The 21,120-nt window shown below is 59.0% G+C and overlaps 1 protein-coding gene across 12 annotated transcripts in view; it reads left to right on the top strand.

Annotated features, from left to right (window-relative positions):
* Positions 1-21,120, top strand: part of PHLDB1 (pleckstrin homology like domain family B member 1) — a 45,266-nt gene that overhangs the window by 14,149 nt on the left and 9,997 nt on the right. For 4 of the 12 annotated variants that reach the window (XM_081241066.1, XM_081241062.1, XM_081241059.1 and 1 more), the window contains 15 exons: positions 548-673; positions 2,386-3,734; positions 6,196-6,477; positions 7,045-7,185; positions 7,298-7,435; positions 10,034-10,162; positions 10,529-10,684; positions 12,976-13,086; positions 13,259-13,348; positions 16,308-16,448; positions 17,837-17,977; positions 18,137-18,239; positions 18,727-18,771; positions 19,436-19,730; positions 19,828-19,918. In XM_081241066.1, coding sequence (XP_081097192.1) covers positions 548-673; positions 2,386-3,734; positions 6,196-6,477; positions 7,045-7,185; positions 7,298-7,435; positions 10,034-10,162; positions 10,529-10,684; positions 12,976-13,086; positions 13,259-13,348; positions 16,308-16,448; positions 17,837-17,977; positions 18,137-18,239; positions 18,727-18,771; positions 19,436-19,730; positions 19,828-19,918 — 3,338 coding nt within the window. Of the gene's footprint in view, positions 1-547; positions 674-2,385; positions 3,735-6,195; positions 6,478-7,044; positions 7,186-7,297; positions 7,436-10,033; positions 10,163-10,528; positions 10,685-12,975; positions 13,087-13,258; positions 13,349-13,934; positions 14,079-15,172; positions 15,278-15,667; positions 15,842-16,307; positions 16,449-17,836; positions 17,978-18,136; positions 18,240-18,726; positions 18,772-19,435; positions 19,731-19,827; positions 19,919-21,120 lie in introns of all 12 variants that reach the window. The other 8 variants (XM_081241058.1, XM_081241060.1, XM_081241063.1 and 5 more) reach the window with 8 other exon arrangements.

Genomic DNA, 21,120 nt, shown 5'->3' with positions numbered 1-21,120 from the left:
TAAGGAAGCGAATTCTGGTCCCCGCAGGGGCATCTGACTGATCCATGGTGTTTCCCTGTCCCCTATCTCCGAGCTTTTTTGTGATCCTGGAAGTTGCTGCCTCTCAGACTGACCCTTCTACCCAAGTGGCAGATAGATGGATCATGACGGGAGGCACATGGGTGTCTGTGTTCTCTGGAGAGCCTTCTCCACTTACAGAGCACTGGCATACACTGTCTTTCTAACTTCAAGGTCAGTGGTTTTGTCCTCATTTTTCTGATGAGAGAACTAGACTCAAGGAGGTGAAGTGACTTTACCTGAAGATCTCACAGGTAGTATGAAGAAAATTTAGGACTAGGACTTGCAAACCAGAGCTCTTTCCCCTCGGCCCTGTGCTGTGGAGCTGGGCTGGGGCCTCCGGCACGGGGGGAGTCAGGTGTGGACCAAGTGGATGCCGCTGAGTGCAGGTGGGGATGACTCTTCAGAGCCTGGGGTGAGCCTGCTGGTGCTGCGGGGTGAGGGCTGCCTCAGCTCTGCCTGCCTTTCCAAGCGTTTGGTTTCTCTGCAGGCTGCATGTTGTGCCTGGGTCAGTCCACCTTCCTCCGCTTTAACCACCCGGCTGAAGCCAAGTGGATGAAGAGCATGATTCCGGCAGGGGGCCGGGCCCCTGGACCCCCCTACAGTCCTGGCCCGGGTAGGTACCCACTTGGGGCACGTGGCTAGTTTGGTGGCACCCCGTGGACAGTCCTCCTCCTTGCCCACTCCAGCCGCACTTGCAGCATCAGGGCAGGACAATACCCATGATCTGGGCTTGCTGCCACCTGCCATGGGCCACTGGTGGAGAGTGCCAGGCAGTCTGACCACTGGAAGAGATCCAAGAAGTGCTGCTTGGCTGGAATTGGGGAATCATGTGCCTGAGGGATGGGGGGCTGTGCCAGCCTGTGTCCCACTGCCCTGGAAGGTGCCACCTCAGTGTCTGGGACCCTGACCCTCTTACGTCACTACCAGGGAGCCTCACCCTTGAGGGTGGTCTGTGGGGGCAGAAGGAAGCATCCAACTGAGCTGCTGTAAGCTCTGGGGCGGGGAGGGGGCGTCCCACCTGCTTGTAATCATGTCCTTGGGCCCTGCCCCACCCCCAGGCCATGCCATGCCAGCTGATGGCTCAGTTGAGCAGCTGCAGTTTGTGTGTGAATTATTGACCCCCAGAGGAGAGTTGGTGATTGTCCCAGGGAGCCAGCACAGCCCCCCTCAGCCCAGCTGCCTAGGGGGCTGGGTGCAGATCAGGAGGCTGCCTATGGGCCTGCCACCCCAGACTTTGCACGGGTATTCAGATGGCTGTGGGATGACAGGTGTCAATGTGCTACTGGGACAGGTGGACATGTGTGTCAGGTGCACCTAGCGGGGTGGCATCAGTGGCTTCAATGGATCATCCGGGGATCTGAGGAAAGATGAGTGGTCCCTGGGATCACCAGTATCCACGGCAACCCCTCTGCCTTTGGTCCCACACAGTCCCCATAATTTTGGACCCAGACTCAGTCTTGCAAAGCCTTTTTCTTCTTCTCCTTTCTAGGCCCTTGGAGGCTCAGAAGCTTGGGTTCCCAGTCCACTCCCTGGGTAGATTTACCCTGCTCCCAGCCTGGCATTGTCATGCCACTCCCTCAGCTGTTTGGGGCAGTGGTTTCAGAGACTCCTGGTTGGTTGACAAGGGCTGGGGCAGGGCAAAGGCAGGCTCTTGCTGGCATGGCTTAATGGGCTAATTGGAGGCACTGAGCTGCACCTAGTTGCTGCCCAGCCTGGCTTCCAGGAACTGGCCTTTAGGGCCAGGCCCCTCCCTTGCCTCTGACTGGATAAAGTGGTGCTGCATACACCCCTCGCCCAGCCCTAGAGGCTTTGTGTGTGTGTTTTCCTGGGTCTTGGCTGCTGTGTTGGGAGGCCCTTATGTCCTATTAGACTGGAACCACCTCCTCCCCGGAACTTCTGGCCCGCTCCCCAGCGTGCCCCCATGCCCTTTGCAGAACGTCCACCTGTCCTTCCTGAAGTAGAGCTTGAGGAGGTTGAGGAAACCAAGGTAGGGAGGAGCCTAGTCTTAGGGTGAGTAGGCAACAATGAGGCCTAGAAGTGCCTGGCCCTGTTGCCAACTCTGTCCTAAGTCACAAAATGTTAGAGCCAGGAGAGCCCTCTGCCTTTACAGAAGGCAAAACCAAGGGCAAGTGACTTGGGGAAGTTGCACAGCAGGTTAGTGGTGGAGCTGGCACTGGGACCCAGATCTCCTGGCTGCCTCTCCAGAGCCTTTCCAGCCCTATTCTGCTGGCAGGACATGGGAGTGCTCACTCTTGTGCATATGCGGCTCCCTAGGGCCTAGGAGATGAAGACCAGGTCCTGAAGCCTCTTTGCGTTTTCCTTCAGCAGAATCAGAAAGCTTGGTGAACGGGAACCACACCCCACAGCCTGCAACCCAGGGACCCTCAGCCTGTGGCAGCCACAGTTCCCTGGTGAGCTCTATTGAGAAGGACCTGCAGGAGATCATGGACTCACTGGTGCTCGAGGAGCCTGGAGCTGCTGGCAAGAAGCCTGCCGCCACTTCCCCACTGTCACCGATGGCCAATGGTGGCCGCTACCTGCTGTCCCCCGCGACCAGCCCCGGCGCCATGTCCGTGGGCTCCAGCTATGAGAACACCTCTCCAGCCTTCTCTCCGCTCTCCTCACCAGCCAGCAGTGGAAGCTGTGCCAGCCACTCCCCCAGTGGGCAGGAGCCAGCCCCTCCCATGCCCCCCCTGGTGCCTGCCCGGTCCTCTAGCTACCATTTGGCCCTGCAGCCCTCACAGTCCCGACCCAGTGGTGCTCGCCCCTCTGAGAGCCCCCGGCTGGGCAGGAAGGGGGGTCACGAGAGGCCGCCCAGCCCTGGCCTCCGAGGTCTGCGGACAGACAGCCCTGCAGCCACTGTCTTGGCAGTGGCCTGCAGAGCCACCGAGAGCCCCCGGCCGGTGGGGCAGTTGCCCCTGGTGGCGATTGGCCTGAGCGAATACCCGGCTTCCGGTGCCCGTGGCCAACCCACCAGCATTCCTGGCAGCCCCAAGTTCCAGCCACCAGTCCCTGCTCCTCGAAACAAGATTGGCACGCTCCAGGACCGCCCTCCCAGCCCTTTCCGGGAGCTGCCAGGCACTGAGCGGGTGTTGACAACCAGCCCCTCACGCCAGCTGGTGGGCCGAACATTTTCCGATGGGTCCGCTACCCGCACCCTGCAGCCTCCCGAGAGCCCCCGCCTAGGCCGGCGGGGCCTGGACAGTATGAGAGAACTGCCTCCCTTGAGCCCATCTCTGTCCCGAAGGGCTCTCTCCCCCATGCCCGCCCGGACCACCCCAGATCCCAAACTAACCAGGGAAGTGGCAGAGAGTCCCCGACCCCGGCGCTGGGCAGCCCATGGGGCTTCACCAGAGGACTTCTCCGTGACGCTGGGGGCGCGGGGCCGTAGGACACGGAGCCCCTCACCCACACTCGGGGAGTCCCTGGCACCCCGCAAGGGCAGCTTCAGTGGCAGGCTGAGCCCGGCTTATAGTCTGGGCTCTTTGACTGGGGCTTCACCCCACCAGAGCCCCCGTGCCCAGAGGAAGCTCTCTAGCGGGGACTTGCGAGTGCCTGTCACTCGGGAGCGGAAAAACAGCATCACAGAGATCAGTGACAATGAGGATGACCTCCTGGAGTACCACCGGCGGCAGCGCCAAGAGCGGCTTCGGGAGCAGGAGATGGAGAGGCTGGTGAGCGGATGCCAGGGAGGCTGCTGGCATCCATGACAGGCTCTGCCAGGGTGTGGGTGGGCCAGCTGGCAGGGAGGGAGGGGCCCGTGGACAGGGCCTGGGCTTCCCAAGCTTCTCCACTTCCGGGATACACCGTAGTGACCAGTATCTCAAGGCTCTGGTGCCCTGAACAAGAACTTTCTTTGAAGTCTCTAAGGCCTTATTTCAAATTCATGCTCACTTGGCATTTATTCCATAACACAATGTTTGTTTTCATGTATAAAAGAAGTTTCACACTATGTATCTGAATACAATGAAGCTCTAGGAAAACACACCACATTTATGATGAAGCTTTGTACGTCTCAGTTTGAGAAGCAGGTCTTAATGATTAGAAGGCTGAAGCCCAGAGAGGGGAATGGGTTTGTGCAAGGTCACACAGCAAGTTCTGGCAGAGCTGGAATTGGAACCCACGTCTCCTGTCCTTCCAAGGCTTATCCTTTAGAAAAGACTCTGGTCCTTCTTTCTTGCTTCTCGTTGGCCTCTATAAATGGGTGGGAGCTGCTCATCCTGGCCCATGCTGGATCGTCTGGAAATGGGGGTGGCAGGGGAGAAGAAGAGAACAGGATGGGCAGCCCCCCTGGCTGATCCAGGTCAGTCTGTGTGATAGTAATTATGTGTGCTGGTGTGTGTGTGTGTGTGTGTGTGTGTGTGTGCGTGCGCACACGTGTTGTGGGTGCCTTTGGGGGCTGGGTGTGGTTCTGGGCAGCTGTCCTGGAGATGACATCTGAGCTAGGTTGGGGCTGGGATTCCCCAGATAGAGCAGGGAGCTTGAGGGGCGCTGGCTGGTGTGTCCATGCTGGAGCACGTGCACAGGAAAATAGATTCTGCCCTCTTTCCCTTGCGAGCAGAAGAACGGGGTTCCTGGGGGCCCAGGGACACTGGGATTGGTTTGAGGAGGGGAATCAGAACTGAGGAGGTTTGCCTGGAGCCCTTTCAGAAGAGGCTGGGACAGCTTTGGGTGAGGTGAGGGTGTGGGACCTTGTGTCTGTGCTGGGTCCGGGAGGGATGAGGCAGGACCCCCAGTCTTCGAAGCTACTATATCTTCTGTTTTTGCCTGGCCTAGACAAGAGTGCTTGCCCCCCGCCGGGGTCTCATCCTGGAGAGGGGGCAGTGAACCTGGCCCAGGCGGAGTGGTGGGGCCAGCCTCCCTCAACTCCATTCAGCCTTCCCGCCCCCTCCCCTGCCCCGCCCCACGTGCCTCCCCAGCCCTTACCTGCCCCACCTGCCACTTTAAATCTTGGAGGCTGCCTGCCCTGCCCCTCCCACCTCCACCGGGCTGCTTATCTTGGTCCTGGGGCAGGGGCAGGGCCACTGGCCCAGCCTCCTGGGTGCTGGGACTCTGTTCCTGGTTTTCTTGCTATGGAACTGAGTAAGCAGCAGGAGGGAAGCTGGGTAAGTGTCTGGGAGGTCCTGGCCAAACTGGTGAGAGACACCAGAGGTTGAGGGACCCCAGAGAGAGTCTGGGGGAAGCCCCAAGTCTGGAGTGCTATGAGTGGGAGAGGGGGCACTGACCGGGAGCATGCCTCTACTATCCCTCCTTCACCTTCTTAGGCCCCTGGGAGGTATCTGGGTGGGCTGTGGGGGGAGGGGCGGATGCAGCAGCTGGGCCACGGAGCACTGACACCTGGGCCCAGGTGTTCAAGTGCTGGCAGCAGCCCGGCCTGCTGGGAAGGAGCCAAGGGCTGCCAGAGGGTGACTGGAGCTGAGATGGGGATGAGGAGGGCTGTGGCCCAGGCCTCTCGGGCAGGGTGTATACACGCTAAGCACATCTTTGTGTAAACCTGTGTCAGGTCCCTGTGGGCCCCTGGGTCTGTGTTCCAGCCCTGCTTGTGTCGGTCGGTGCCCACCTGTCTGTGTGCTGGACTGTGCTTATCCGTGTGTGTGCCAGTGTGCGTTTGTGCATGTCAGGACTGGTGTGTTTGTGTGTAGCTGCCTGTTAATGCAGGCCCGGGGTACATGTTGTGTCCTTGTGTGTCAGTACTGATATGTGGCGGTGTCTCTGTGGGCCCTGGTGTCTTTGGATCTGCGTGTATCCGTGTCAGCATAAACACCTGCGTGTTTATCTGTGTCTCATTGTGTTCTTTACTCTGCTTACCAGCGTGTGTTTCTGGGTGTGTCCCTGTGTGTTCATGAGGAAGCCCACCCTGGGACAGAATGAGAAGGGAGAGGAAACAGGAAGACAGGAGGGGCTGGCCGCGTGGGCAGGTGGCACGACAGCCTTGTTCCTCCTGCCCGCCTCTGCGGCACCCACCCTCCTTCCCTCTGCCTCCCCAGACCTTGGGCTCTGGGCTCTCCTGACTTGATTCTGACCCCGAGCCCCTAGTGTCCTAGTCCTCTCTCCTGACGGGACACCGTGCCTGGCTCTAGCCCTCCTGGGACCCAGCCTCCTCCCCTTACGCCCTGCTCTGTCCACCCTCCCCAGGAACGCCAGCGCCTGGAGACCATCCTGAACTTATGCGCCGAGTACAGCCGGGCCGACGGGGGACCTGAGGCCGGGGAGCTGCCCAGCATCGGGGAGGCCGCCGCAGCCTTGGCTCTGGCCGGCCGGAGGCCCTCACGAGGCCTTGCGGGGGGCACTGGGGCCTCTGGGCGGAGCAACGAGGAGCCTGGAGGTGCCACCCAACGCCTGTGGGAGACCGTGGAGCGCTCAGATGAGGAGAATCTCAAGGAGGAGTGCAGTAGCACGGAGAGCACCCAGCAGGAGGTGGGACCCAGCAGGAGGGGGGACCCAGCAGGAGGGGGGACCCAGCAGGAGGGGGGGCGCGGGGTGGCCTGCCGCAGCTGAGGAGGCACGCATGTGTGGTGGATGGCAAGGCCCAGCGAGGGGGAAGTATGTGAAGTCTGGGACGACATCAGGATGTAGAAATGAGGAGGCGGGACTCCCCTGGCAGTCCACTGGTTAAGACTCCGCGCAGGGGGTGTGGGTTCCACGATCCCTGCTCTGGGATCGAACTAAGATCCGCGTATCCAGTAGCGGGGCCAAAAAAAAAAAAAGAGGAGGCAAGGAAGAGGGGGAGGTGTTGATGAGTTTCCCAAGCTACAAATATGCTTTATGACCTGGCTTTCCTTGGAGCCCCACCCAGGCCTGGCACTTGGTGGTGAGTCTATTACTTTTAGCCAAGCTGTATTGCTCCCCGTGCAGGGAGGGGCGTTTCCTCCTATCTCAGTCAAGCTGCCCCTTCCGAGCACCCTGAGAAATGGGGATCCATTTCCTTAGTCTCATCCTGGAAGGCTCTAGGCTTCCCTAGCTGATGGCTGCCCTCCCCTCCAGAATGAAGATGCACCTAGTGCCAAGCTCCAGGGAGAGGTGCTGGCCCTGGAAGAGGAGCGGGCTCAGGTGCTGGGGCGAGTGGGGCAGCTCAAAGTCCGGGTGAAGGAGCTGGAGCAGCAGCTGCAGGAGTCGGCCCGAGAGGTGAGAGCGAGGGCCCTGGCTGGGCTCCTCCCCAGGCACAGTGATGGCCCCAGAGTGGCCTGAGTCCAGCTGCCTTGAGTGGCCTTGACGGGGACCCTGCTGTTGCCTCCAGGCTGAAATGGAGCGGGCACTGCTGCAGGGGGAGAGGGAAGCAGAGCGCGTACTGCTGCAGAAGGAGCAGAAGGCGCTGGACCAGCTGCAGGAGAAGCTGGTGACCTTGGAGACGGGCATCCAAAAGGAGAGGGACAAGGTAACCTACACCAGGCCTGGCTTAGTGCTGGGCACCTGTGGCCTGGGAGAAGAGGAGAGATGCCTTCTCTGGGGCCCCTAACCTCTTACCTCATTGTTCATCCTGCAGCCCGGCTGGTCTCTGGGCCCCTCCAGGGGCAGGGGGCCTTATTCTCCGTGGAAAGTACCAGCCTGGAGGGCGCTGCCAGGGTCTGGGCTGGTGTCTGGGGCCTCCTCTGCCTGGGTCTCTGTTCTACATCTGGGTGCCTGGGTGCCTGCCATTCTGGGCCCTTCGTGCCCCTTCTAGGAAGTGCCGAAGCCCCTTCTTGGGCGGTGAGCACAGCCCAAGGCACTAGTGCTGGGGAGTGGTTCAGGTCTGGGTGTCTGCATCTGGAGGACATCTGCCTCCAAGCGTGGCTCCGGTGCTCAGGATGTGGTCTTTGGGAGATGGCCCTCAGGTCTCTGCTTCCCCTGAGCCTTCAGGATCTGCAGCCTCCCGTCCCAGGTGGTCCCAGCTCCTGCCCCTGGCCCTTTCAGATTTCGTGCCAGCCTGCTGGGGCCGCTCCATCCCACAGGGGCCGTGTCAGCCACGCCCAAGATGTCCAACAACGTGCCAAAAGCTCCGAAGTGGAGAGGGGCCACCTATTTCTGGACTTGACAGTATTTTTCCAAGAATTAATTTTCCTTCTGGATTTTTTGAGAGTGTCTTCCTCCTGCCCCTCAGTTTTGAAGCTCTTAAAAATTCTTTGACCCTCCCACCCTTTTTTTTGGAGCTTTGGCTCTGGCCCCCAAAACCACACTCCCAAATTCTGTGCCAAATTAACTCCATGCTTACCAACCAGGCCTGCACTAACGCCCCCTCTAATCACTGTCCTGGGCTCTCTGCATGTCCCTAACTGCCAGTGCCACCCAGGCAGGGCTGAGCCGTGCCTCCTTTTGCACTAACTCCATGGGCACCCCTGTGCCCTTGGCCCCTCCCCTCTAATGTTGCCTCCTTCCATTCTTGGTGTGGGACCCCAGGGTTTTGATCAGAAAGGAATGGGCAGGGGGCACAGCTCAACTTTACTCAGTGGGGCATTGGCAGGAGGGGTACAAAATTGGAGGAAATGCTTGGCTGAGGAGCCTCTCAGTCCAAAGAGCTCCTCTTATTTCGAAAAGCCAGGGTGCGGCCTCCACAGACTGTTGGCAGTTTCCTGCACAGAGGAGAGGCGGGCTGTCCTCCAGCCGTCACCTGTCTTCCCTCCTGAGCGGAGGGATGAGGAGGTCCAGTGGTGGTGGCATGGCCTGGGGAGGGCACGGACAGGGGCTCTCTGCCACACAGTGGCTACCCTTCCTAGCTGTCCTCTGGGGCTTCCCAATTTCAGATACTCCAACCAGAGGGTGGGAAGGGGTAGGTCTCTCCCCACTCCCACCCCTGATCCATCCAGAACATAGGGTATTGCAAAGGCTGAGTCCAAGCATGGGGAAGTGCTTGGACCTCAGAAACTGGCCTGATCAGGTCCTCCTCTCCTGGATGAGGATGGGGGCGTGGGGTGGAGGGGGCATAGAGGCAGGGTTCAGCACAGGGACTCCAGGGTGAAGCTCAGCATTTCAGCAGGAACCTGTCTAACTTCATTTCTCATTGACCTGGCATTGCCTGGAGGCATGGACTTTGCCTTCTCTCTGGGCCCAGTTATTTGAGGCGGAGGTGGTGATGGTGGTGGCCACGGTGGTGGTGGCAGTGGGGAAGGTTCCCTCAGCTTCCCTCCCCAGCGCCCAGCCCATGGCCCCATTCTGGCTTTGGAATCAGTAATCACAATTCTCCTCTGCCTGTCCTTCGGAGGGGTGACTCACCAGCTCCTCCCTGCATCCCCCCTTCCCACCCTCAGAGGTGTCATCTCGCCCCAGACAGAGCCATCCACCTCCTCTCTGTACCCACTCCTGGGGCTCCTATTACCATGGCAACGGGCCGAACTAATTGCAACCCTCATCCTACTGAAGTTCAGCCTGCAGTGCCAGCACCCCACCCCAACCCTGGGCAGGAGGTGGGGAGGCCAAGGGGGTTGGGTTGGGGTCCCCTCCACTGCACTGCTGTAGCTTTAACATCCTCGGCTCCCAATGCACACCCAACCCCTGGGTTTAATCCCCACCAACTCTACCCTTTTCCCAGGGTTAAATTTTGGTCTCTGGGAAGCGGAAGAGGGGGAGGAACAGCAGCTAGAAGCTCCGTGTTTGTGATGTGGAACCAGCTTTGGCTTTGACTGGTTTGGAGAGAAAACAGAGGGCCTCTTCCTAGGACTTGCCCAAACCTTTCTAGCTCAAGGGACTCCAAGAGACCAACATTTCTGCCTGGGACCCACACCCCTGCCTGTGACACCATCGCCTGCACCTCCAGTCCTGTCTCACACCCCAGCTCCTTGCCTTTCCCACTCTGCACCTCTTCCTCCTTATTTCCCTTTCTCCTGTTTGCTCTCTCCTCTCCTGGTTAAACTCCTTTCATTCCCCGCCTTCTTTCTCTTCTCCCCGCACCCCACCCCACTTCCGTGCGCCCCGCCCCGCGCCGCCGCTGCCCCGGGCCGGAGTTGAGGAGTGTGTGTTCTGTTTCTCCCCTGTGCCCGCCCCCTCCCCCTCCGGCGACCAGGAGAGGGCGGAGCTGGCCGCGGGACGGAGGCACCTGGAGGCCCGCCAGGCGCTCTACGCCGAGCTCCAGACGCAGCTCGATAACTGCCCCGAGTCAGTGCGGGAACAGTTACAGGAGCAGCTGAGAAGGGTCAGTTTCACCAGCCCCCGCCCCTTCCCCGCCCCCGAGGGCCGCCCGCCCGGAAGAGAGGAGCGGTGGGCCGGGACCGCCTGGGCCCTGCAGTACCTGCCGGACGCCAGGGTCCGTGTTGTGGCTTGGAGGGGACAGGGAAGGATTGGGGGGGGGGGGGTGGAGGTTCTCCTTTCTGCTACTGCAGGCAGCGCTGCCCGGCAAAGGGGCAGAGCAGAGTGGAGGAAAGGGGGCGGGGTGGGGGCAGGTCCCTTCCTCCGTTTCCCCGGGTCCAGCCCCCAGAAGTCTCACGTCTGTGACCTGGCCTTCCAGGCGCAGAGTGGTATCGTGAGCACCACCCGATCCCCTTTGTCACTGTCGTTCAAGGAGGCAGAAGCCCTGGAGACTGAGACAAAGCTCTTTGAAGACTTGGAGTTCCAGCAGCTGGAGCGGGAGAGCCGCGTGGAGGAGGAGCGCGAGCTGGCTGGCCAAGGGCTGCTCCGGAGCAAGGCCGAGCTGCTCCGGAGCATCGCCAAGAGGAAGGTGCGCCCCCCCCCGGCCCCCATCCCTGCCGCGAGGCCCTCAGTGCCGGCTTGATGACTTCACCTTGCTGAGCCTCGGTTTCCTCATCTGTAAAACAAGAACAATAACAGGCTGTTGTGAGCGTTAAAGGAGATGATGTATGTGAAGACAGCATAGGACATGATCATTGTAAGCACTCAGTGAACAATGGCTATTGTTATTAAGCTCTGACTCCCCCCAGTCCTCCAGTGGAAAGTGGATTGGGCTCACATTCAGAGCTGGGCCCTGGCTGGGCAGGGAAGGGAGAAACGGAGATGGAGGAGGGGGCTGAAGAGGAGGCTTGCTCCTGCCCTTGTAGAGCTCTCTGATGGAAGTGATGGGACACATACAAAGACCGGAGATCTGGATATTAGAGCCTGCCGGGGGTACTAGAAAGGCATCACCTGGGTTCCAGCCTTGGCCCAGCCCTGGCTCAGCTGAGCCGTAAAACAAGGGGATTTGGTATCGCATCCTGGCTGGTTCTGGAGCTCCAGATGCTGTGATGTCTCCTCCTGATCTCAGCCAGACCAGGACAGGGTACTGGGGCAGGGATACCTGCCCCAATAAAGTTGGGAGGACGCTTGTGTTAAGCAAGGGTTAGGAAGATGTGGGTGAGGAGAAGGGGGAGGAGCCAGGCGGCCCACACACCTGTGGCTGAGAGTTGCATGTTCGTGCACACATATGCATGCATGTGCACTTTGCCAGGCTGGAGTGACTGGGTGGGAGGTGAGGGCAGTGAGATTGGGGAGGGGTGTCAAAAAGTGGGGCTTGATGGGTGGCCTGAGTTTGGTGGTAAGTGGGGAGCCACTGGACTTCCCCCTGAGTCCAGATCCCTTGCTTCTCTCCCTGAGCTGCTCTGCCTTACAAATGCATCTACCTATCAGTGAAATGGGCATAAAGGCATCTGCCTCGTAAGAGAGTTAAATGAGGTAACACATGCAAAGCATTTAGCAGAGTTCTTGGGTCCTGACAGGTTCTCGGTAAATTGCAGATCTTGTTGTGAGGATTACCACCTGGTCTGCTTCAGTCTGCTTGGGCTGACCCCAGATTTAGTACAGCTCCCTTCTTCCCTCCCTTCTCTCCTATGTCTTGCTCTTAATGGTGATAGTTTAAGGCCTCCTCTTTCAGGAAGCCCTCCTTGGATAAACCCAGCCCATTCTCCCAAGCCCCTCTCCTTCTCTCTCACTTATTATCTTTTCATTTCCTTTTAGCACATGATTGTTGAGCCAGGCATTGCGCTAAGCCCTACTGGGGATACGGAGACAAAAAAGACACTGGCCCAGCCCTTGGATCGGACAGCTTGGGCGGGGTGGTGGTGATGGAGACATATATTCACAAGTAACAGCAATACAAGGCAAATGGTGATATGGAATAATCTGAGCACAGAGCAAGGAGCAAAGGAATTGAGTGGTGATCAAGGAAGATGTTGGAGAGAAGATAGCATTGGGTCTGGTATTGGAGGATAAATAAGCTCTTGATGGGTGGAGAAGACAGGACAGCATTCCTTGCACAGAGAACCGTATAAGAAAGGCCTGGGCGTGTACACCTGCACCACTGACGCTACAATAGGGCCGAGCTGAGCGCACGCCACTGAGGGCTCAGGGTAGGAGGGAGGGTGGAAAGTGGAGGCCCAGTTCCAGGAGCCCTTGAGTGCTGGCTGAGGGGGTTGTGCTTTATCCTGTGAGTAATGAGGAGTTGCTGAAAGATGTTGAGACGAGGACTGATGACCCTTACTCGTGGATTAAAAAAAAATTATTCAAGTAATATACATTCTAAAAAGATTAGAAAATTCAGACAAGCAAGCAAACGAAAACAAACCTCAAAGGCCATTTTAGGAAGCTATCTGTGGCAGTGTAGGGGTGGATCAGAAAGTTGAGAGAGTGGAAGCAGGAGGCTCTTGAAGAAGTCCAGGCCAAGAAACAGAGGGCCTGGGTTGGGGTGGTGGCAGTGGGATGGAAGCACGGGGGCAGGTGGAGAATGTTTCAGCATCTCTGGGATTCCGGACACATTGACTGGGGCGGGCGGGGAGAGAGATTTGGGAACTTGAGTTCTGCCTGGTGTGCCTGGTGGCATGGGGTCACTGGTCGAGGGAGGGGTGAGGGAGCCGACCACAGCAGCCTGCGTTTTCCTTGGGTGAGACGAGGCCGAACAGAAGGGCTAGTTGATTCCCTTCACCCAAGCCCAGGGTCTCTGGGCAGCAGAGACGGCCAAGCCTCACCTTGGGCTCAGCCCTGTCTCCCCAGGGTCTGACCCACTACCCCCATCTCCTCCAGGAGCGCCTGGTGGTCCTGGACAGTCAGGCTGGGCAGATCCGGTCCCAGGCTTTGCAAGAGTCGGAACGCCTAGCCCGAGATAAGAATGCCTCCCTGCAGCTGCTGCAGAAGGTAGCCCCAGTCAGGTTGGGTGGGGGATGAGGGCTGGTGAGGGGCTGGGGGAGTGGGAGGTGAGTGCAGAAGGGCTGGGGTGGAGACTGGCCAGCCAGGTGGGGTCCCCCTTTACTTGGGGCCCCTTGCCCCACTCCCACTCCTTTCTGATTCTGCCGCTTTGGGCTTGCAGGAGAAGGAAAAACTGGCTATGTTGGAAAGAAGATACCACTCGCTCACAGGGGGCAGGGCTTTCCCGAAGACCACGTCGACTCTCAAGGAGGTAACGTGGTTGGTTTGGGCCCCAGCCTCAGGCCCAAGGGGTCTCCTGGGAGGCTCTGGAGCAACACATGGGGCCGTCACCCCAACAGCTGAGGTTGAATATGGGGGCATTTTCCCTAACTGGAGAAATTTGAGTAGGAATGGCTCTGAGGTCTGGGATTGGATCCTCTATGGCCTCTACCGGCTGCTTCTTTTCAGCTGCCTTTCTGGGCCCCAGGAGCCCACTGATCTTACCATTTCAGGTGACTGAATAAATACATCTGGGGGATTCAGGAGGCATGGGTGGGGAGGATGGCAGCTCAGAGGTTTGGTAAGGGCCAGGGCTGGGTGGACTCAGCTCAAGGGGCAGCATAGGGATCTAGGGGTCCTGATCTTGGAGCTCCCTGGGCTTCTGTCTGGAACTAGGCTACAGGCTCAGAAGTGGGCATTGGGGCTCATTTTTTCCTGAGTCTTTGCATGCCTGGTGTGTGAGGCCCAACCAGGACATGCCGAGTTTCCTGCCTCATTGTGCAAACAGTTTGGGCCTGGGGTGGGGTGGCTGGGCTGAGTGTGTGGGGTGAGGCCCCTCACACGTACCCTCTCTGTAGGCTGAACTGCTCATCTCCGAGTCCTCAGAGGTGGGGCTGGGGATGGCGGCTCTGGGTCCCTTCCCAGGGTCTTCTCAGGCTGGGGCCTCCTCTGGTCCCTTAACCCCACCTGCTTCCACTCAGCTCTGCCCCAAAGCACAAGAGGTAATCACAGCTAACTGCCTGCTCTGCTGTACTCACTGCCTGTCTGCCTGCTTGCTGAGCTTCTGCGCTCAGCTCCTCCCAGTGGCCCAGCTGAAGGGCGCGTGGCAGTAATCCTTTGTCTGGCCAGAGTTTGTTGTTCCGTAGGTGCCTGGGCAGTCCATGCAAAATCAGAGCATCAATTTGCATATATTCTGCATGCCATCCATCAGTTCTCACAACACACTGGACCTGCTAGCTCATTTTCCTTTTCTGTGACCCCTGGAGGACAGTCCCCCTCTGGAGCTAGGTCAGGATGGGCTCCCCTGGATAAGGCAGGCTTTGGATCCTGTACTTTGATTCTGCATGCATTTTGGATGCCTACCATGTCCCCAACACCTAGATAAGCTCAGAATTCTAAGGATATGCTCAGAGAATACAACAGTCCCTGTCTTCCCAACCCACAATCTGCTGTGTGAGCATCTTTCCAAGTCCTAACCTTTGGGCAGTGGGCTGGTTTTTCTATCTGGGCTTTTAGCTACTCCCTGCTAAGGCCTCTTTCTCAGGGCCCGTCTTGCTCAGGCCCTAGTGGTGCCTCCAGCTCCTGTTCCTTCCAGCTCCTGTTCCGGCAGATGGGGTGTGAGGGGACCCATGGGAATGCTGTGACTGGCGCTCGGTGATACATGTGTGTGCCTCATTGGGGAGGCCCAAGGTGTTAGAGACAGAAAGGCTCTCTGGGAGGTGGGTCCTGGTCCCTGGTGGACTCTTGGAAGACCTTCCTTGGGCTCCTTCACCTGCCCCTAGCCCAGGGCAAACCCAGGAATGGGCTTTCAGGGTCTGCCCGTGGCAGGGCCCGGATGCCAAGGCAGCCTCAAGAGTGAAGGTTAAGAAGAGCCTTCAGACAGTCAGTTCTGCCTGCCCTTTTCTGCCCCCCACCCCACTGCCCGGCAGCCAGCTGAGGCCACAGCGGGCAGCTGAGCTCCCCACGCACCCCTGCTCTGGATTTTGTATTGAATGGAGTGATGGCCCTTTGGCATGGAGTGTGGATGTCAGGTACCTGGTTGAATCCTGTTAACCTGTTCTCTGCCCACCCTTCCCCCTCCCACCGGGCACCCTAGGAGTATGTGAGCCTGGCAGAGGTTCTCCAGCTGTGCTCCTGCTTGGACCCCTATGCTTCTGCCACCTCCCCCAGCGCGCTCGCCCAGCCCCTGCCTGACAGTGAGGTACCAGCCACCGAGTGAGCCCACCTATGCCCAAGGACCTCCTCATGGATGCCCTCGATTGCCCCTCGGGCCTGGGTTGGGGGGCAGCTGGGTCTGTCTTCAGCAGTGAGGGAGAAGTGCAGCTGGCGTCAGGGGGCTTGGGAGTGGTTCCCTCTCTCGCCTGGGGCTTCGGGATCTTCCTTCAGCTCCTGATGGCTCAAGGAGGGAAGGCCTTCTGCTCTAGCGTGAGGGCATCCTGCTGAGAGGACCCTGGCTCTCCCGGGCTCTAGAAGCCTCCTCTGCTCTGTGTGTCCTACTCTTACCCTTCCCTTGCCCGTGGGCAGGGCCATCTCTTGGGTTCCCGTCCCATTAACCTCTTGTATTCCCTCCTGTGTCTGGCCTTCCCCCAAGTATGTGACGCTTGAGCAGCTAAAGGCCATGTGGGGCACCTCGCCTGTGCCCGCAGCGCCCGCGCCAGGCCTGCCTCCCTGGGCCCCTGCCTCCCAGGACCTGGTTCCCACCACCTGCCTTCTTCCCGCGCTGCCCTCTTCTTCCTCCTTCGCTTCTATCCCGCCTTCAGCCCAGGTTGGTGGTCTGTGTGCTCCTGCCACTCGCAGCCCACTAGTGGCCTGGCTCTGTCTGTGTGTGCTTTGCCCGTGCGCAGTGGCGTCTCAGCCGTCAGCCGGCCCCCGGGGGGGGGCACTGCCTGCCCGGGGGGGGGGCTCCGGCTGGCTGGCATCGTGGTTGGCGTAGCACGTGTCTGTGGTCTGGGAGTTGTGCCCTGTTTCTCTTTGCCCTTAGCACGTTCACGGCAACTGTTTTCTCACTGTGTTTTCTTCTCTTTATGCTCTCCTTTCTCCCTTCCTTCGTTCCTGTTTTCCCTTCCCTTCCTGTCTGTTTCCCTGATAATGGCCTTCCTTTCCCCTTCCTCCAACATTCCCCTTTCTCTGCCCTTTTCTTCCTTTTTCCTTCCCTTTCCCCTCACTCCTTGACCTTTCCTCTCCATCCTTCCCCTCCTGTCCCCTGTCCTCCTCCCCGTGCCCCCCTCCAGATGGAGAAGCTGCTGCTCCCCGCTGTAGACTTAGAGCAGTGGTACCAGGAGCTGATGGCCGGGCTGGGGACTGGCCCCGCTGCAGCCTCCCCTCGTTCCTCCCCCCCGCCTCTGCCCGCCAAAGCTTCCCGTCAGCTGCAGGTAACCCCTCCTTCCCTGCCCACCGCTCCCCAGCCCCCACCCCTCTCTGCTTCGGGGACCTCCTGCCGATCCATCAACCCCACAGTGCTGCCTTAGGTGGTGGGGGGTTCATCCAGCCGGGGCAACAGGGGCCTCTGGGCCCTGAGAGGGGAGTGAGGGTCTCCTCTTGGGCAGCCATCCTGGCACTCCGGGTGTGGAGGGCCAGCCTCCTGAGTCCGTGGGCGACGTGCTTGGCTGTCCAATGCAAGGAGGCTCGGGCGCTGCGGTGCCTCACGCTGTCCTCGGTAGCCCTCAGCCCCAGAGCTTCTCACTCGGTCTTGGCCTGTTGTCTCTGGAACTTGTGTGTCCTAGGAGAGTTGCCAGTATTTTGTTCTCCTGTTCTCCCCGGGGTGACACTTGGAGGCAGGACAGAATGGGACAAAGGCTCTGAAGTGATGGCCCTGAGGACGTGCCCAAGACTCCTCCGAGTTGCCACTGGGGGCCTGGCCCTGCTCGAGCCTGCAGCAAGCCGCTGCCCACGGGGTGGGGGAGGAGTATGCGGGCAGCCTTCTGCCCAGAGTGTCACTCCACTGACCGGCTGGAGGGCCTGAACCCCCCTACCCGCCAACGCCCCATTCAAGATTCATTCTTTGAGTGAACACATTGCATCTCTAAGACTGTGATCTCAGCTAAAATTCCGTGTTTCCTTTGGGAGTAGTTTGTGTGACATTTCTATTTTGTGCCCAGCTGGTTTGAGATTTTTACATGTTTTGATTCATTTAATCATTACCTCAGGCCTTTGAGGTAGATAATGACAACTCTCGTTTTACACATCAAACACTGGGACCCAGAGAAGATAAGTAGTCTCTCCGAGGTCACACAACTAGGAAGTAGCAGAGGCTACACTGAGGGCCAGGGTTCTTGACTCCAAAGACCATACTCACCAAACATGAGTGCTGTGAGGGAGCTTGGCGATTGTTTAGTCTAGCCCTACCCCCTCCTTTTGCAGATAAGGAAGCCAAGGCCCAGACTGGGGAGGTGCGTGGCCCAAGGTCACAGCCCCTTAGCAGCAGAGCTGGGACCAGCGGGAACCCCAGCCTCCAGTCAGTCTCCTGTACAGCTCTGCCCGTTGGTGTTAACTCCTCACATGGGTTGATTTACAAGGTCCTTTCTAAGATGCAGGGTTGGACCAGGGATTGGCCCAAGGAGGAACAGCCTGGAAAGGAGGCTTGGCAGCTGCCAATAACATCTGTCCATTGGGCTGGCCCAGGAGGCTCAGTGCTGTTGTCAGCTAGAGACAGAGGCCTCGGGTGCTGGGGCAGTACCTTGGATCATAGCCAGCCTAGATGCCATGGGGATGGTGGCCAGTGGGGGAGCCGGGGATACCAGACAGTGTCTCTTCCCTCCAGGTTTACCGCTCCAAGATGGATGGTGAGGCCACCAGCCCCTTGCCCCGGACCCGCAGCGGCCCCCTCCCCTCCTCCTCTGGCTCTTCCTCCTCCTCCTCCCAGCTCAGCGTGGCTACCTTGGGCCGTAGCCCCTCCCCAAAGGTCTGAGGACAGTGGGAGGGCTGTGTGCGTGGCAGGGTGGTGATGGTGGGGGATGGAGACAACCACACTAGAGAGGTCACAGCCGCCCATGAGAGCCTTGAGGGTGGGGGGAGGTGCCTTCTGAGCCTCGGGTCCCAACGCTCTGTTTTCCCTCCACAGAGCACTCTCCTCGCCCAGAATGGCACAAGCAGCCTTCCTCGCAACCTGGCAGCCACGCTGCAGGACATTGAGACCAAGCGCCAGCTGGCCCTCCAGCAGAAGGGTGAGTGGCTGCAACGCCAGCCCACCTGCTCTCCTGGGGGCCCTGGACATCGGCCACGCACTCTCCACCCTACCTCGTCCATGACCACACCTTTCCCAGGATGTTTTTCCTTTAATTGGGATCTAGGCAAGAGCAAAAAGGATTTGGATTAGATACCTAAAGAAGAGATTCCTGGCTGTTTATCAAAAGACTAAGGGCAGGGGACTAAGGGTCCGCAGTGGGGGGGGGGTGGTGGCTGTGAGATCTTTCCTAGAGACCGCAGCAAATAAGGGAAATGCTTGTTGACCTGAGTAGAGATAGACTGTTATCCTGTCTGGAGGCAGGGGGTTGGACTTGATGACCTCCACAAATGCTTCCCTAAGATATTGTCTCTAGGGACCCAGGAGTCCTGGTTGCTCGTGTGTGTTTTGTTTGTTTTGAAAGTCCAAGTCCTTGCCTTTCTCCCCTCTCGTCCCCTCTGTGTCTCTACCCGGGGCCCCCCTACCAGTCGAGTCGCTTCCTGCCGAGCCCCTCCCAACTGACGACCCAGCAGGTAGAGCGTTGGTCATTGAGGGCATTGCTTTGGCCAGGCAGCCCCTGCCCGGGCATCCGCATGATGTATTCTGCCCAGGGCCCCCACTGCCCGCAGGCAGACTCCCAGGCTGAGTTGGGTTGGGGTGTTGGGCTGGCCTCACCCCTCCAGCTGAGCTCTCTCCTGCCTCAGCTGTGCTCCGCCTCATGTCCCCTTCCTCCTTTCCTGCCACTGGCACTCCTGCTTCTGCATCGCCGCGGGGTCTGCATTGATGTGGGCGCTCATGGGGCTCCCAGCACCTCTTCCTTCACCCTTCCCCAGCAGCAGGATGGGTGCATGTGCCCTGCCCACCTATTCAGGCCATGGTTGTGAGCTGGAGCCACCTGGCCGTCGTGCTGCCGGGGCCCCACCTGGGCAGGTTCGGTGCCGCGTGTGGGCTCAGGACACAGTGGGAGCGCTGAAGTCAGGCTGCATGGCTGTGGCCAGTTGTGCAGGCGCTGAAGCGTTCGTTGCTAGGGCAGCCGGACCTGGAGCTGCGGGGGCTTCAGGGAAGCTGGTGGGGGGCAAGGGGGCTGCCCTGTGTTACCTTCTCCCTGCTCGCCTCCTCCCTCCGTCTGTGATGCTGCCGGCGTCCTCCCTGGGGAGGTGGGGTGCCCACTGTGACTCCCGCCTGTCGCTCCCGCAGGGCAGCAGGTGATCGAGGAGCAGCGGCGGCGGTTGGCTGAGCTGAAGCAGAAGGCGGCGGCCGAGGCGCAGTGCCAGTGGGACGCCCTGCACGGCGCCGCGCCCTTCCCGGCCGGGCCCTCGGGCTTTCCGCCGCTCCTGCATCACTCCATCCTGCACCACCTACCGGTGGCCAGGGAGCGAGGGGAGGAGGGCGAGCACGCCTACGACACGCTGAGCCTGGAGAGCTCAGACAGCATGGAGACCAGCATCTCCACGGGGGGCAACTCGGCCTGCTCCCCCGACACCATGTCCAGGTACCCGCGCCCCGGCCGCCACCTGATGGCCTGCCGCCGTCCTGCCCACACCAGGGCCGCCGCCTCCACCGCGTGCCTCCTCCCCTTGCCTCCCCAGTGCCAGCGGCCTGGATGTGGGGAAGACGGAAGAAATGGAGAAGATGCTGAAAGAAGCTCATGCGGAGAAGAGCCGGCTCATGGAGTCGAGGGTGAGGCAGATCTGGGCCACGGGGGGCGGGGGGAGGCGCGGGGCCCCGGGGCTGCCCTCTGCCCGCCTCCGCTCCTCCCCAGGCCCCTTCACCCACGTTGTCCTCTCAGCAGTCCCTTGAGGAAGAGTGTTTTCAAAGCCTGTGTTCCTCAAGTGGGGGATGCGGAGGCTGGGCGAGATGACCAGTTTCACAGCTCTTAGGAAAAGCGGAGGCAGCACCGAGTGTCCAACGGGGAATTTCCCGTATGGGAAATTCTTTGTGTGTCTTTGTGTGTTCACCTCTGCGGACGTTTGACCACCACAGAAATTTTGATTCCTGTCTACCTGAGTGCCAGGTCACTCCACGTGGGGATGGCTAGGAACTGGGGTTGAAGGATGGGGACAGAGAGAAGGCAGACGTCCAAGCCAGAGCAGAGGTGTTGGCTGCGGGGGCCTCACGTTGCCTACCGATGGGCCTGGGACACAGCAGAGGGGCCAGGGGTTCATCGTGGGCACAGCCAGGCTGAGGAAACTGTGCCTGGGGAGGAGGTGAAATAGAGTATCTGCAGAAGCTCGTCTGTCTCTATCATCCGGGCACTCTGCATGTCTGGAGTTAAGAGTGGGACCCGGGGAGCAGGAGATCAACCAGAAAAGAAGGCCTCTTAGTCTTATTTACTTCAGAGGAGGGCAGATTTACAAACATCTCCTGACAAATGGAGAAAAAGGAGGTTCTGCTAAGTTTTGAGCTGGGAAGAAACGACAGATGGGCGTTAATAATATGAAGGTTGTTATCATTGATGAAGACATATAAAACATCACCCACATGCTGTGTATTTAATGATTTGTTTTAATGACTTAAAATCTTTTGATAATGGCTTTTATAAGTTCATTTTTTTCCCATAAAATCTGAAGTTCAACTATAAATGTTTCTCATTTGGAGTTTCAGAGGGCCTTCACATCGATTAGGTTGTTTAGACAATCCATGTCCTAGGAATTCAGATAAAATTATAAAAGCCCCATTTTTTTATTGAGTGCTTCCTTCCTGCCAGAGTTAGTGATGGGCATTTACTCACATGATCTCATTTAATTTTCGCTACAATCCCAGGAGTAGGCACTCTTGGCCCCATTTTACAGATGAGGCAACTGAGGCTTAGGGAGTTTGGCAGGGTCCAGAGCTCATAGTGGTGGTAGAGCCAGGATTTGAAGCCAGGTTGGTCTCACTTT

The sequence above is a fragment of the Mesoplodon bidens genome (assembly GCF_964165515.1).
Source record: "Mesoplodon bidens genome assembly, chromosome: 7".
Lineage (NCBI taxonomy): Eukaryota > Metazoa > Chordata > Mammalia > Artiodactyla > Ziphiidae > Mesoplodon > Mesoplodon bidens.
Note: the sequence above shows the minus strand (reverse complement) of the source record. Positions and strands in the feature narration are given on the sequence as shown.